This window comes from Rhinoderma darwinii, chromosome 5 (assembly GCF_050947455.1).
Source record: "Rhinoderma darwinii isolate aRhiDar2 chromosome 5, aRhiDar2.hap1, whole genome shotgun sequence".
In the NCBI taxonomy this organism is placed as follows: Eukaryota; Metazoa; Chordata; class Amphibia; order Anura; family Rhinodermatidae; genus Rhinoderma; species Rhinoderma darwinii.
The window spans coordinates 277792993-277810509 of record NC_134691.1 but is presented as its reverse complement, the minus strand read 5'-3'; the positions used below and the strand labels follow the sequence as shown (position 1 = coordinate 277810509).

At 38.4% G+C, this 17517-nt stretch overlaps 1 protein-coding gene across 2 annotated transcripts in view; it reads right to left on the bottom strand.

Annotated features, from left to right (window-relative positions):
- The window catches only part of NEK10 (NIMA related kinase 10), a 161647-nt gene that overhangs the window by 39997 nt on the left and 104133 nt on the right, over positions 1 to 17517 (bottom strand). For both annotated transcript variants that reach the window (XM_075827183.1, XM_075827182.1), the window contains 2 exons: positions 7239 to 7419; positions 5332 to 5412 (listed from right to left, as the gene is read on the bottom strand). In XM_075827183.1, the coding sequence (XP_075683298.1) occupies positions 5332 to 5412; positions 7239 to 7419 (262 nt within the window). The remainder of the gene's footprint in view (positions 1 to 5331; positions 5413 to 7238; positions 7420 to 17517) is intronic.

Sequence of the window (17517 nt, the reverse complement as noted above, 5' to 3'; positions counted from 1 at the left end):
AAATATTTTAAATACTTGGTAAGAACAGCACAGAGTGGTACATTTTATAAAAACGAGTGAAAATTCTTTGCATCTGATAGTAAGCTTGTTTAATCTCTGCCTGCTGCCATACTTATTACATCCTTTATATCATGGCTAACCTTTATTAGCACGTCTGTGATGTGGCCTCTGACTCACTCATTTCTATGTGCACAGATTGTTAGTTGCGTAAGTTGCAATGGATGCCGGTTTCTTTCTCTTCCGCTCTACTCTTGTATATTCTCCTAGTCTTCTTTCTACTTTTTTCATTGTTACTGGTTTTCCTACTGTTTGACGTTCTAATGGACAGCACACTGACCTATACAAGTCAATGGGGCTATTCACACATTCGGTTTTTACAACGTAGTGGGTTTCTGTTGTCAGAAATTCACAGCATGCCCTATTCTTATCCATTAAAGTCTAGGGGTGCTTGAAAGAACGGTCATCACACGGATGACATGTGTGCTGTCGACTTTTCACGGATTCATTGCTAAGCAATGCAGAAGAAAAATCTCCAAGCCGTAAAAGCAATAGAAAATGGCATATGAGCGATCATGTGACCTTCCTGTGTTATTAGTGGAATGAAACAAAAATAGGACCAAATTGACAAGACTGGACCAACTTCCGTTAGTTGCGGGTGAGAGAAACGGATGATATAAGGACGTTAAAATTCGAACATGGAACGCACACGGACGTAACATGGAGATTTATACAAGTCAAAAACTGTAGTTTTTATTCGGACAGAAACCGGACACACTCGTGTGAATAAGGCCTTAGTGGACAGTAAACTCAACTAGCAACTAGTGCCAGGCAGCTGCTGCCAAGGTAAATAAGATCATGGGATTTATCAAAAAGATATAGATACATGAGAACATAGTCTTACTTCTACACAAACCGCTAGTTAGACTGCACATTTTGAGTACCAGACTACAGGATAGATGGGTGAACCAATCAATTATAACCTAAAACAATCAAGATATACAGTGAAGGAAATAAGTATTTGATCCCTTGCTGATTTTGTAAGTTTGCCCACTGTCAAAGACATGAACAGTCTAGAATTTTTAGGCTAGGTTAATTTTACCAGTGAGAGATAGATTATATAAAAAAAATAAATAAATCACATAGTCAAAATTATATATATATTTATTTGCATTGTGCACAGAGAAATAAGTATTTGTTCCCTTTGGCAAACAAAACTTAATACTTGGTGGCAAAACCCTTGTTGGCAAGCACAGCAGTCAGACGTTTTTTGTAGTTGATGATGAGGTTTGCACACATGTTAGATGGAATTTTGGCCCACTCCTCTTTGCAGATCATCTGTAAATCATTAAGATTTCGAGGCTGTCGCTTGGCAACTCGGACCTTCAGCTCCCTCGATAAGTTTTCGATGGGATTAAGGTCTGGAGACTGGCTAGGCCACTCTATGACCTTAATGTGCTTCTTTTTGAGCCACTCCTTTGTTGCCTTGGCTGTATGTTTTGGGTCATTGTCGTGCTGGAAGACCCAGCCACGAGCCATTTTTAATGTCCTGGTGGAGGGAAGGAGGTTGTCACTCAGGATTTGACGGTACATGGCTCCATCCATTCTCCCATTGATGCGGTGAAGTAGTCCTGTGCCCTTAGCAGAGAAACACCCCCAAAACATAATGTTTCCACCTCCATGCTTGACAGTGGGGACGGTGTTCTTTGGGTCATAGGCAGCATTTCTCTTCCTCCAAACACGGCGAGTTGAGTTAATGCCAAAGAGCTCAATTTTAGTCTCATCTGACCACAGCACCTTCTCCCAATCACTCTCAGAATCATCCAGATGTTCATTTGCAAACTTCAGATGGGCCTGTACATGTGCCTTCTTGAGCAGGGGGACCTTGCGGGCACTGCAGGATTTTAATCCATTACGGCGTTATGTGTTACCAATGGTTTTCTTGGTGACTGTGGTCCCAGCTGCCTTGAGTTCATTAACAAGTTCCCCCCGTGTAGTTTTCGGCTGAGCTCTCACCTTCCTCAGGATCAAGGATACCCCACGAGGTGAGATTTTGCATGGAGCCCCAGATCGATGTCGATTGACAGTCATTTTGTATGTCTTCCATTTTCTTAGTATTGCACCAACAGTTGTCTCCTTCTCACCCAGCGTCTTACTTATGGTTTTGTAGCCCATTCCAGCCTTGTGCAGGTCTATGATCTTGTCCCTGACATCCTTAGAAAGCTCTTTGGTCTTGCCCATGTTGTAGAGGTTAGAGTCAGACTGATTAATTGAGTCTGTGGACAGGAGTCTTTTATACAGGTGACCATTTAAGACAGCTGTCTTTAATGCAGGCACCAAGTTGCTTTGGAGCGTGTAACTGGTCTGGAGGAGGCTGAACTCTTAATGGTTGGTAGGGGATCAAATACTTATTTCTCTGTGCACAATGCAAATAAATATATATAATTTTGACTGTGATTTTGTGTTTTTTTTTTTATATATAATCTATCTCTCACTGGTAAAATTAACCTAGGCTAAAAATTCTAGACTGTTCATGACTTTGACAGTGGGCAAACTTACAAAATCAGCAAGGGATCAAATACTTATTTCCTTCACTGTATGTATGTAAACTGACTGGATCAGAAGTAAGAGTACTTACCAAAGTTTGGTAATTATGTTTGCTTTACTTACTGAGGTATTGGCAGTATTCTGTTTTGCTGCAGCAGAAGCAGCCATATTTATAAAAATGATAACATCAAAGTTATAGTCACATACCAAAATAGGGATTCTCTAAGCTAACATACGTTTGATGCTGGCTTCACTCTTAGCCAGGTCTTCACCCATAACCTCCTCAAGGAGCTAGGGACTTTGCTGCAGAATAGTCACGGATTGGTGGTGGAAACGCTGAAGAAGTCGTCAGGTAAATAGCTGAGTGTCATCACCAGGAGATCAATCAGAATGCAACAGGCAAGAGGAAAACAAGGAACATAGCCAGGAGAAATCAGGGGTCAAAGTCAAGAGCAGGTACCAGGCAGACCTACCGAATGAGAAGACAGGAGGGTAATCAGGAAATCTGGTTCGCAGTGCTGCCACCAGCTAAGGTAAGGACCCCTCTCCCTAAAGAGATTTTGAGAGACTTAAAGGGCTACTTCAAGTAAAATTCCTTGATGAGCAGTGGAGCATGAACATCTTCCTTAGGAACTCAATTTCTCTCCTCAGGACCATATCCTTTCAAATCAATAAGATAAAAAAGTTTCTCATTGAACCTTCTTGCAGTCCAAAATTTACTAAATTTCAAAATTTGCTAAGGATTTCAAGGCAGTAGCAGAAGGTGTCTTGATCTTCGTGGAGAACATGTTGATGACCAGACGGCACAGAAGGGAAATATGTAAACTCCTGGGTATCCAGAGGTAAGGTGGCAATTTAGTAACTGGGTTAATCTGCTCCAATACCTGGAATGGTCAAATTATACGTAGAGCAAGATTGAAAGACAGAACTTTTAAATGTATGTATTCCATAGTCAACCAAACTCTATCCCCAGGAGCTATCTTGGGACCTGGACTTAAATGCTTATCAGCGCTAATCTTGGTCTAAGATGCGGCCCCTTATTGCCTGTGAACCTCCATCCAGATGGCCGGAAAAGCTTGAAAAACATCCACAACAGCAGGCACTAGAGGCTGAGCAGAGATTAACAGAAGAATACTCTGGCTTGTCATAGACTGGAGTGTCAATAGAGGAATCCGGAGCTTCTTGACAAAGGAGTAGTCAATAAAGTTCTAAGCAGCTCCAGAGTTCACAAAAGCTTGACAGAATTCGTGAAGGAACATGAGAACCACGATGGTGGGAACTGACAACTTGTCGTCAGGACTAAGGTGATCTCCCCACCCTCATCTAGGCCTTAAAGTTTTACGGCTTCACAGGATGAACAGGATAATTGGTACGCAGATTACCTTTCTGCCCACAGCAGAGACATAATCCTTGGGTCAAGCAACAATTAGATTACTACTTGACATAAGGCCGTGCAAGCTAATTGCATGGACTTCTGTGGTACAGCGATCGGAGGATTATTGAAGGTAGGAGCCAGCGGGTAAGCTCCCTTTTATGAGACCTTTTCCAGGAGAACCACTCTGGTTGCTAGGGAGATTAGCTCATCAAGGACTGAGGGAAGACAATGAACAGCTAGTTCTTATGTGGCCAGAGAGTCCCTTGTAGAAAGTCACCACCAAAGCCTTGTTGTTCCATGACCACTCAGACGCCAGGGTGCAGAACTTGATGGCATATTAGCCGACCGTGGAAGCCCCTTTTGTTAATGGGGTTTCAGGGACTTTATTACTGATAATCTATGATTAGGATAGGCCATCAATATAATATTTGTGGGGGTCTGGCTCCTGTCACCCCCACCAATCAGCTAAAGGAAGGAACCTTAGCGCCACGTCCCATTCATTCTTTAACAGGCACATCTTTGTACATTTGGTAGTGGCTGTGCCTGGTATTGCAGCCCAATTCCATTTACTTGAATGGGACTGAAGGGCGGTGAGCTGCAATACCAGGTAAATAACAGGAAAGTGCAGCTAAACTGGTTGTCATATTTTAATTAGCTTCTTGGTAAATTGTTACATTGCTATAGATACTGACAATATGTCAGTTATTCATCAGTTTCTGAAAAGTAAACTGTTATAACCAATATGGCTGCATTTCTTGTTGTCACTTTTGTTGAAATAGCTGCTACAGCAAGTCAGACAATACCGATATCTCTGTAAGTCTTCGTTCACATCTGCGTCAGGGAAAAGGACGGAAAGGTCTGACGGAACCCATGAACGAAAACCAAACAGAAACCAATAGCTTCAATTTGCATTACAATTGACTTTAATGGTAAAGTTTCCGTTGCTAATGGTTTCGTTTTTTTTTACGGAATCAATAGCGTAGTTATAGGTCTTGTACTTTTTGTTTACTTCATACTTTTGTGGTATGCTTTATTAAGCACTACCTTATTGTTGTTGTTTCACCTGTATAGAGCTTTTACATTTTTAATGTCATACTCTTTGATAATAGAGTGCCATTTTCGGAATTTTTGGGATATGTTCTTTTTTTATTTGATACCCTTCTTTTTTTCTCTTGTATTACTATTGTATTTTTGAGGTTTTGTTTTGCTGCACTTTATATTTCTACCTATCAGTGCTCGCCTATTTTCTTATTATTTAGTAGAATATAAAGTGAAATCTACAAAGGTCTCATACACAGAACCAATAATATAAGATAAATGGTGGCAGGAACTGTATAAATGTCACCCCTTAATATATTTTTGAGTAAAAAAGGAACAATCATAAACTGCCTAAAGCATTACAATACTCATACCTGTAGATGGTCCTTTAAAATAGCTAGAGCAACTTGAATTATCAGATGTGTCTAGTTCATCTTCAAGTTCAGAAAACACATCTGATAAAAAAATAAAAATAATCAAGTGTAGACTAAAACAGAATCAGATAATAAACAAACTTATGCAATGAATAAAAGTTAATAGCAGTGACAGGGTACATGTATCAACAGCTTAATCAAGTAGAAAGAGACGACAGCTATTCCCCCCTGACTTCATATGTACTATAAAAAATAAATGGCTTATTTATAATAATGACTCCACTTCAAACCCCCAGAATGAATCTGTGTAAAAAGCACTTTCAAAGATGCCACCGACAAATCATTGATGTTAAAATAGATGAAATGATGAATATTTAAGAATAAATTTTAAATGACTTTTTATTGAATGAGATAAATGACTACAATCTATACTGCAGTTTTCTAAATTAAAATCACCTCAATAAGAGTTTTTAACAAATACGTGAAAGCACCAGATAAACTTTTTTTTTCTTTTTTTTTTTACAAGGATAGCTATTCTAGTAAAGGATTTACTAAAACATTTGTAATGTTTTTTGTTGATTATCAAGGGCAAATGAAAAAAGGACATTTTATATTTAGACCATACTCTGAGAAGTGACATCAGCTAGATTCTGAAAAGAGATGTAGTGAGCAGCGCACATTTCACAGAATTTTTTAACACATGCACGGCCTATTTATATAGGGCATGTCCCAATCTGAGGCATTTGAATCACAAGTAAGTCAAATTTAAACAAATACAGACCCAGACTAGACCCCATAAAAAAATACAAACCCCAGACCAAAGCTGATGTTTCCATAGACTCCATACCCCGTCTAGCCAGTGGTAAACCAAATGCAGCTTAGAGGATCCACTTTGGTGAAAAAACATAACAGAAGAGCAGAAACTAGTTGAGATTTTTGTTATCTGCAAGGTAAATCAAACTGCTCCAGGTTTCCTTGCATTCATATTGATGGTTTTTTAAGACAAGTGAACACGTTCTAATGGCTGAAATTGTCATTAGTAAGGAGATAATGTAGTCTGAAATGGTCTACTGGTAGAAATGATTGGACTGTATATAAGTCACATAAGCCTACAATGGAGTCTACAGCTATGTGACATTTTGTATGGTCATATTCTAATCCTAACACTTGACCTGTGTATTGAGTGGCAATTTTGAGTGGCATCTTTAAGCTTAGTCCTCTATAACCACCACACTCATTTGTGGAAAGCCTGCTACCACCAAACTAACCCTTGACCTACCTTCATAGATTCAATCCCCGATCAAGCATCACTTAAAGTGCCCTATTTTCTACATAATATGATCGGCACTGTAATGTAGATTACAGCAGTGTTTCTTATTTAGAAAAACTATCATTTTTGACGGCGTTATGACCTATATTAGCTTTATGCTAATGACTTTCTTAATGGACAATTGGGCGTGTTTTACTTTTTGACCAAGTGGGCGTTATGGAGAGAATTGTATGACGCTGACCAATCAGCGTCATACACTTCTCTCCATTCATTTACACAGCACATAGTAATCTTAACTAGATCACTATGTGGAGCCACATACACACACATTAACGTTACTCAAGTGTCCTGACAGTGAATATACATTACCTCCAGCCAGGACGTGATGTCTATTCAGAATCCTGACACTTCGCTAACATTTGTGTGAGATTTACAGCAAGGCAAGCGTAATCTCGTTTTAAATGACAGTTTGCAGCGTAATCTCACTAGATTGCCTTGTTAGCGAAGTGTCAGGATTCTGAATAGACATCACGTCCTGGCTGGAGGTTACAGCGCCGATCATATTATGTACAAGATAGGCCACTTATAATGTGGTGACAGAGCCTCTTTAACCAAAAGCAAAAAAATAAAAAATTACCTTTGCCAAGGTTGTCTATGGAGCAGCTATGATCTGGGAGAAAAACATCAGAACCTTTATCACAGTTTTTTGGTTGCAATAAACCCATGGGAATGAAAGTGCTCTCTGATATGTCACTCTTGCAGCTTGCTATTCCACTGCTGCTGCTGCTACTGCTCATGCTGGACTTCTCATATTGGTCCTAAGACAAAATGTAAAAAGAAGAGAAATAGAAATCACAGGACCATCAAATTCTGTTGTGATTATCCACATAGTTTACATTACTTATGCACAGAACATGAAAAATACAATATAAATATACACTGTACTTTAAACGTCTTTATAATAAGTCAATCAAAATCTGAAAACATAACTAGCAGTTAAAATATAATTTGGGGAAAGTAGCTCATTATGGCCCCCCCGTCGAGGGTATACTGAAGACTGGTGGGGGCCCAAAAGAGTACAACAATTTTACTCACCTCTCCTTTCCCCTGTGACTACTTTTTCGGCTCCCGGCTTCTGTATAAAGCTGTGCCGGCCCGCTCGAGTCACATAGCCTGTACTGACATCTATTACAGGCCTCAGGACAGCCTTAAACAACCTTAAACAACCTCTTCCTTATTGTCAATGTTAATGCAGGTAAAAAAAAGTAGAACTGGTTTTGGCAGGAGACTTTATAATATATGGCAGCTTTAATTTCAACCTTGTTTGTGACATGAAAAGTGTCCATGAATCTACCATTGCCTGCTTAACTCCCATGTAGAAATAGACCATATAAAAGACGCCAGGACTTATTAGTGTGGTGTTACCATTCTCTAATCATTGCTTTTGCCCTTCATTTCATATGCATTAGGAACACCTCCTTGATTCTCTCACAACACCTGCAATCCTCCTTCCCTATAGTTGATGCTGTGCTGGAATGGACCTTCATATTTTTAGCTGAAAATCTAGATAAATAGCAACATCTCAAGCATGTGGATTTACACCGCTGCAGTTCACAATTATTATTCTGCCGTCTTACTCGATCAGATCACATGAAATGGTACACGGAGAGGAGTATTCTTCTGTGATCATCATCTCTCCCTGCTGAGTAAAGTACACTGTATGACCAGGCTAGAAAATTTGTTGTCCCCAACCTGCTGTAGGTCTAACAAACTAATTTTTCTTTAAAATGTCACTACTGTCATACCGCAGGCTATGGTAAAAAATAAAAAATTACTTTTGATTTATAATACACATGAGGAATCCCTGCATTCCTTTCCCTGTGCCATTTCTACTAAGGGTACATCCGCGCACATCGTAAACACTGCGGAAATTCCGTAGCATTTTCGCAAGGGAAATTGAGGATTGAGAATCTGCTAAGCAAATCAATTTTCACACATCTTTTCTGCAATTGTTTTCCGTAGCGTGTGTATGAGATTTGTTAAAATCTCACCCACTCTGCTGCTACTGAAATACGCTGCAGAATTTCCACACAGAAAATTTTTGGGGGAAATTCTGCCATGTTTATGCTGTATGTGGACGTACCCTAAGCAGTAAATGTGATGCTCACAGAATAAAAGCCTTACTCCAGTAGGATTGGGAACATACTGTTTCCATCCTCAGTGCCCCAATAACTGAAAGAAACCGAAGTGTGCTGTTTTTTTTTTCTGTCTACCTCCATTGATAACTTGTGCCCCCACCTGCACATACAAGTTACCTATGTGTGCCTTTTTATGGAAAGATTATTCCCTTTTATTAGTTTGTAACTTAACTGGCTTTGAATCAGTGGTCTACAAAAATGTATAGAATGTTTTATATTTATATATTATATTTATATATATATATATATATATATATATATATATATTATATATATATAATATCCTTTCATATTGACTTTGTAACCCTCAGTTTTGAGAAATACTCTCAATAAAATCTAACGTGTAAAATGTTGATTAACATACTGATTTTATGTAGTGGCAAGTAGTGATATGGTTCAGTTCTTTACTGCTGCGTACAGTAGAACAGTATTTTTTTTTAGCTAGGTAGCTCATTGCCCACCTTTTTGAAAATATATACAGTATTGCAGAACGTAAATCCCAACATGATAGAATCCTAATGAATTAAAAACTTAAGTGCCTTTAAAAACAGGCAAACTGAATTTAAAGATTCTGAATTGCATACATCCGAGTTGTTCATCATAGGGTTGTCACAATACCAGAATTTGGATTTCGATACCGATACTTAGAATAGTATTGCGATACTCAATACCAAAACTATACTTTACCAACAATAAAAAAAAACTCAGAAATATAGTCCTTCCATTTTCTGATGTAAGGAACATGGTGTTAGAAATTTTGAACCCCCACATTAATAGTAATTAACCCCATCATGTACCTCACACGTTAACCCAATGTTGCCCATTACAAATGTGAACGAGGTACTTGACGGGATCATTTACCATGATTATAGTGGGCACCATTGGGAACCTGTACTGAAAACATGATTACACTATTGACTATGATGCTAGAAGCCCGGCTTTCTGAACTGTCGGATCCAGGAAAAGCGGGCGACATACGGTCTGTATCTCATGCACCGAACACAGCCATGTGAATTAACCACATCTTTTCCCTCACACATTAACCTAATAATGCCCATTATATTAATTATAGTAAGTAATTCCATCAAGTACCTCGCTCACAGTTGCAATGGGCAACATTGTGTTAATGTGTGAGGTACATGATGGGGTTAATTACTATTAATGTGAGGCATATAGAGGTATTAAATTTATAACACTTTGTGCCTCACATTAATGATAAGTGACTTCATCATTTCCCTCACATAATGTCAACAATGTGGGTCAAATTAACCCTAATGTTCCTCAATGCTGGCTGCAAAAAATACTAGTGCCTATTTACGTCTCATCAGGAACCTTGTGCCGCTCACAACATTCCCCTCCCTGCCCCTGTCTCATGTTCTCAGCTTATCATTAGTGGCAGTGGAGAAAAGAAGGAGGAGCATTCCTCCCTCCTACTGTGACGCGGCTAGCACTCTTGACGAGCAGGGCAGTCGCTGAAGGAAAAGAACATGGCGGGTGCTGTACAGTGCACGAGCCATGTCCTCTTCATTTATTTCAATACTAAGTTATGCGGCCACACAGCTTAGTATCGAAATACATAAATTGATGGTATTGAACCGTTTCAGGATGCACGGTATCTAAATGGTATCGAAATTTCAATGCATCGTGCATCCCTAGTTCATCACATCTCTCTTTAATACATTTAAAGGGGTTGTCTCATTAAAGGGGTTTTCCCATTATCGATGGGGCTGCCTGAGATAGCCTATCTTCAGCAGCCCCATAGAAAGTGAATGGAGTGGTGGAGACAAGCATGCACAGTAGTGCTCCTTTCATACGGGGCGCACCGGGGCAGCCAAGTAGGCACGTTTTTGGGATCATTGGGGTTCCAGTGGTCAGTCCCCTACCAATCAGATATTTATGACCTATCCTGTGGATAGGTGATAAATATTGATTATGGGAAAACTTCCTTAAGACAATCCCTTTACATATTTCCTATTAGGACACATGGGCATGCTATGCTTAGGACCCCCTTTATGAGCTAGACTGGAGACACTATAACAGTGCGCTCAGGAAGACTAACACTATTTGATCTATCCTTATTGGCCAAAAAAAAATGTGTTGTGGTGTTTAGCATTTTCTCATACTAATACATGTAATGCTATAGAATATTTTTGTTTGCCAAAGCAGTTTTGCACATATAATTTAATTTAATATACTGAAATACTTCCCAAATTATATTTCCCTCAACCAAAGGTTATCATTTTTGGACAATACATCATCAAGGTCTAGACTTTTTAATTTACAAGCCTTGCCTTTCTTCTTAGGGGTTGTAATATAGATGTACTAGTAGCTTTACTTCAAGTTAAGACCAGTGTCCCCAAGAACTGTTCCTCATTTTGCAGAAAATATATAATTAAATTGCCTATAAAATTGATCTTATGCTAAACTTTCAGGAGCAGCTCATTCATGTCAATCTTTAAGTAATGGATCCACAGTTAAAAGATTATCTATTCCTATGCTATGATGGGTCCATCAAAGAAGCTCAAATTTCTCACCTTGGTGTCCTGATACATTTCTATGAAATAACTGCTATATGCGCTTAGTTTATTTACTTAAAAAATAACGTCATATGAATTGTGCTATATTGATGGGTTTAGGTGTTTTGAAATTTGGCATTTGAATGGTATTTTAATCTCCAACACAAAATCTGAACTAGTTAAATGCTTAACGGAAGGTGCGAAAATCTGTTTCTTGACAGTTTTCCTAAGGTCAAACACTCCTAGTGACATGTCACAAAAAGTGTAAAAGCAAGACACTTTACCTATCCAGGCAGAAAAGTTAAAATGACAAATGGAACCTCACTAAACTAATATTAAATTATAATTCCACTTTTCAGAGGGAAATTGTGAAAATCTCAACTGTGCTGGCTCATTCCCCGAAGGAAACACTGTAAAGCACATCAAGTCTACTGCTCCTGTGTGCTGTTTGAGAGTTTCACTGAGTTCTTTCCTTAAAGGAGTTATGTGGGAATTTAAAATTGATGGCCTATCCTTAGGATAGGCCATAAATATTAGATTAATAGGAGTGTGACACTTGATATCCCCCGCCGATCAGCTGTTTGAAGGGGCTGCGGCGCTTGTACGAGCGCTGCAGCCTCTACATTGTTCACATAAATTTCATTCCCGTTTGTACTTTCATACACTGTTACTTTTGTAGCGGTTCTGACAGGTATAGAAGCACTGTCCCATTCACTCGATGGATAGACCATCCATTTTAAAATCATGGATAATTTTTTTAACTGTCATTTGTTCATACCATTTAAGTCTCCTGTATTCTGCGGGACAGCTTTGGGTTCTCCTATACTGAGACAACAAGCATCTGTCCTAGCAGAAGGACTTAAAGGGGAAATCCAGTCAAAATGATCTTCTGATATGTCATCGATACATGTGAGAAGATCACGTAGCAACACTAATATCCAGAGTGATTAAATCCCTTTGCCACTGCTAATAGATTTAGGTTACTGAGAATCTGACACAATATTCTAAGCAAAGGGCCATTCAAATAGATCCCTATTGTTCTGGAAAATAGTGGTGGTTTGAGGTCATAAATGTATGGTACAATACCAGACTTAGGAGTGGGTGTAAGCCGCAGTCAATAGCGACCGTGGCATCTAAGGAGTTTGACAGAAAGAGGACACTCCCTGTCAGCCTATCGGCATCCCGTGCTGCATGATCATACATAAGTTGTGCAGTGTATTATGTACGCCATCAAAGGATTGCATGTTCAAGTCCCCTTGTGGGACTAACACATTTTGTAAAAAAACAAAACGTGTTTAGAATATATAAAAAAAAAAGTAAATGGTGCTTTATTATAGAAAAAAAGATAAAACAATACAAAGAACTATACAAAATTGGTAACAACTTGTACTATAAAATGATCAGGTTATTTTTCCTACAAGTCGTCCGGCACAAAGCAAGACCTAAAAATGTTATAGGTCTTGGAAACAAATAATAAAAAAAAGTGTTTTCATTTTGCAAAACTAGTAAAACATAAAGAAAACCCTATATACTGTATGTGGTATTGCTGTAATGGTACTGACCTGCAGAATATAATTATAACATTATGCTGCATGGTAAGTGCCATAAAAAGAAAACCCCCCAAAACAATGTGGGAAATACTGTATTTTTTCGCCCCCAGCCCCCAAATTTATAAAGTTCTACAACACATTGTAAGTAGCCCAAAATACTGCTATTTAATAATACAACTTTATCCCCTGTTCTGGCGATCGGTGGGGTCCATGCGGTTGACCCCACGACCAATCTAACATTTCTCACCAATCCAGTGGATAGGTGAAAAATGCTGGAGGCTGGAATACCCCTTTAAGGGGTTAAAGGGTGTCCAAACCAGATAACTGCAGAAGCCAATAGTAATTACTAAATCCTAAACTTTGTAAATCATAAATTATTAGCTTCACCTCTATGTAATTCCAATTTTATAAAGGATAGCAAAACATTTCAGGACAATTTTCTCCTGAAAGGAAACAATTCCACTGACTGCTCTGTTTTGCAGCAACAGTAAACCATGATGACAATACATGAGAATGATGGGCTCGTAACTTTGATTCCGCAAGGATCTGGGTTCAGATACACAAGTATAAATTAAACATGCTTTACTAGAATGACATCTCAGAATACACATTGTAAGCCGTTTCATATGATTCTCTCTAGGGTCCATTATTGCAGTATATGTATTCAGTATACTACTTTTTGATGGATTTTCGAGTGATATGCAAAGCTGTCAGCCTTTATAAATACATTTTACTGCCAATGGCTAAAGAAAATCAGCTTGTTTTGCTGACATGTTGCTATGTTACACCTAAAGGAATAGCATCAAAATAAAGAAGGGTTTTCAAGTAGGCTGCATTATATAGACACTTTATCAGTGTCAGGAAGGGGTCATATTTTACTGACATCTTCTCTTTATTGAAATTTTTATCAAACTTTCATGGTCAGTAAATGTGCTGACAATCTGGAACCACAGAAAAATGATCTGCACAATACATAGAGAAAAAAGCTCTGCATCCTGCTTAGTAAATACTCATTTCAAGACACCTGCTTGCTAGAAAAGATAAGTGCAAATGACCTTTGCTTCTTGAAGAATAGTCACTATTACACTTGAAAAATCCAAAGAAACCAATGTTCTTTGTGTCAGTGTATGCTTCGTGATAGTCACAGTATCAGTTATTGATCACAGACTAGAAAAATGAGATGACCCCAATAAAGTTTTCACCTGCGCTGCGCCTTAGATTTTAGTATTATGTGAAGTCTCAAGAAGGAAAAATCTGTAATGAAAAATGATGTAGAACTCAAAGATGCAAGGTGGAAGTGAATGGTTTTGAGTAGCCTTTCACTTTCTAGTTCATACTGTATATAGCACTTATCCTGACATTTACTGGGAACATAAGGGGTCATGTAAGTGTTGTATGACAGCAGTTCATAAGACATATTTACTAACATATTACTCCATTTATTACATGACAGGGGAAGTGATTTGTACTGCAACCTCTCTCATTCATTCATTCAAAAACAATAAAAGCGAGAAATAAATGTGGTTGCTGGACATTTCGAAAAGGAAAGTTGAATATTTCAGAAAATAAATGGATTTTTACAAGAAATAAGAACATATTCAATTTGTTTTGCTCTTTAATTCTATTGTACTTTGTGTAAAAGTTGGCCAAAAACGTTCCTCTTACCACAATAAAAAAGTGCTCTATTGGAATTTAATTGAAACTGACAAAACTAGAATTTAGTCCTTTACATCCCGAGTTGGTAGAATCATCCTGGGCGGCATTTCGTTAAACGCGGTACTGCAGAGTTGAGCTAATACATGGCACACTGAGACTACACTAGGGAAGGTAAGACTGGAGGTTCATCTAAACTGGCATCACCATTGAGGGATATCCAGCTCACATTGCTCTGTTGCTGCCTAGTCGTCCAACCCTCAAAGTATGTTTTTAACTGATGGCAATTTGGCTACCTATGATATTTGGGGTATCTGCTACTACTATTTGGGATCTTTGGCTGTCACTTTTATAGTGGGTCTGTCGATGTTACTATTATTGTAGTTTCTGTTGCTATTGTTGATACTGGTGTACCGCAGTTGCCACTGTTATTCTGGGTCATGTGGCTGACACTGTTTTTGTGGGTTCTGTGTATGTCAGTCTTATGAAGTTCCTGCGGTTGTCGCTATTATGAGGGTCGTGAGGCAATCACTGTTAATAGGGACCCTCTGAGGATGCTATTAATAAGGGCATTCTGATTGAAATATAAATAGGGACACGCAGATGGTACTGTTAATAAGGGCATTCTGGTAGAAATATTAATAGGGATACGCTGATGGTACTGTTAACAAGGGCATTCTGGTAGAAATATAAATAGGGACACGCAGTTGGTACTGTTAACAAGGGCATTCTGGTATAAATATTAACAGTACCATTAGCGTGTTCCTATTTATATTTCTACCAGAATGCCCTTATTAATAGTACCATTAGCGTGTTCCTATTTATAAGGGCATTCTGGTAGAAATATAAATAGGGACACACTGATGGTACTATTAATAAGGGCATTCTGGTAGAAATATAAATAGGGACACGCTGATGGTACTATTAATAAGGGCATTCTGGTAGAAATATAAATAGGGACACACTGATGGTACTATTAATAAGGGCATTCTGGTAGAAATATAAATAGGGACACGCTGATGGTACTGTTAACAAGGGCATTCTGGTAGAAATATAAATAGGGACACGCTGATGGTACTATTAATAAGGGCATTCTATTAGAAATATAAATAGGAACACGCAGATGGTACTATTAATAAGGGCATTCTGGTAGAAATATAAATAGGGACACACTGATGGTACTATTAATAAGGGCATTCTGGTAGAAATATAAATAGGGACACGCTGATGGTACTGTTAACAAGGGCATTCTGGTAGAAATATAAATAGGGACACGCTGATGGTACTATTAATAAGGGCATTCTATTAGAAATATAAATAGGAACACGCTGATGGTACTATTAATAAGGGCATTCTGGTAGAAATATAAATAGGGACACGCTGATGGTACTGTTAATGAGGGCACCCTGATGGCATCCAGAAAAATTTATGAGGGCACTCTGATAGTACTGTTAGAAAATAAAAATGTTTCTTTGGTACAGTTTGAGGCCAAGCGGGGGCAGTTTCCTGAAAATGCTTTTGTTTATATTGGGGTTTATCTTCAGAACCTTTCATATAATTCCAGTAGATCTCTGTATCTCTAAGGTCGCCTACACCGGCTTCACACTGTTTAGCCAGCGCTCGAACTTGAGCTCTTATCTTATACTTGAGCTTAATGTATTCTGCAAAGGACAAGGGCAAGCCCACGTGTCATTCAACAGGCTTTAACCTGAAAAATGTATTTCTCTTATGTTTATTAATATGTATTCTAACATGATAGCCATAGTTATCTTTAGCATTAACTCATATGAGATCTAACTGTAGACGGACATATAATGTTTACTTCGTAATGTCCATCTTTTTATATGTTTTAAAGGCTACGTAAACCTTTGAAAGTGATATATATACAGTAAGGTCCAGAATTATTTGGACAGTAAAACAATCTTCATGATTTGGGCTCTGCATGCCACCACGTTGGATTTGAAATGAAACAACTGAGATGCAATTGAAGTGTAGACTTTCAGGTTTAATTCAAGGGGTTGAACAAAAATATCCTGTTAAACGTTTAGGAATTGCAACCATTTTTCTACACAGCCGCCTCAATCCAGGGGCTCAAAAGTAATTGGACAAATTAACATTAACATAAATAAAATGTTTTTTTTTTAATACTTTGTAGAGATTCCTTTGCAGGCAATGACTGCCTGAAGTCTGGAACCCATGGACATCACAAAACGCTGGGTATCCTCCTTTATGATGCTTTGCCAGGCCTTTACTGCGGCTGTCTTCAGTTGTTGCTTGTTTGTGGGTCTTTCTGCCTTATGTTTTATCTTAAGCAAGTGAAATGCATGCTCGATCGGGTTGAGATCTGGTGATTGACTTGGCCATTGCAGAATATTCCACTTCTTTGCTATATAAATGTATATTCAATATGTTTTGGTAAACAGCTAAAATGGCAAAATTTGTGTCTTTGTCCAAATAATTCTGGACTTAACTGAATGCAGTGACCGGACTGACAGTGTAGCCCAGCGGAGCGGCATCAACACATGCCACTCATGCTGGCCTATTAATTATCTCTGTCAACGTCTCCCCCATTCGATCCACTGAATCAGGGACCGGACCTATGTTTTAGTTCAGTTAAGCGGCAGTACTATATACCGCTTACACTGAGCTACCACAAACATCTCCGTCGGCTGTGTAACTACACAGCTGACAGGTAACACGCTCATAAATCAGACCGTTTGGGAGCACCTCTATATCCATTCGCGATTAAAAAAAAAATATATTATGTGTTGTGTTATATTGATTGTGATGGTCTATGTATGTGTTTAAATATTTTCCAAATAAAGATTTTTTTTTATAGGGGTTAGTGCTTTACTTGTACTATGGTTATTTACACTTCTAGTATTGTGGTCTATATATGTCTTCATAGGTATTCTATATCCAGTTTACTGAGTACAATGTGTGTCTCAGCCTAGCGGCAGTAATAAGTGCCGCTTTGACAGCAACATTAATATTGAGCC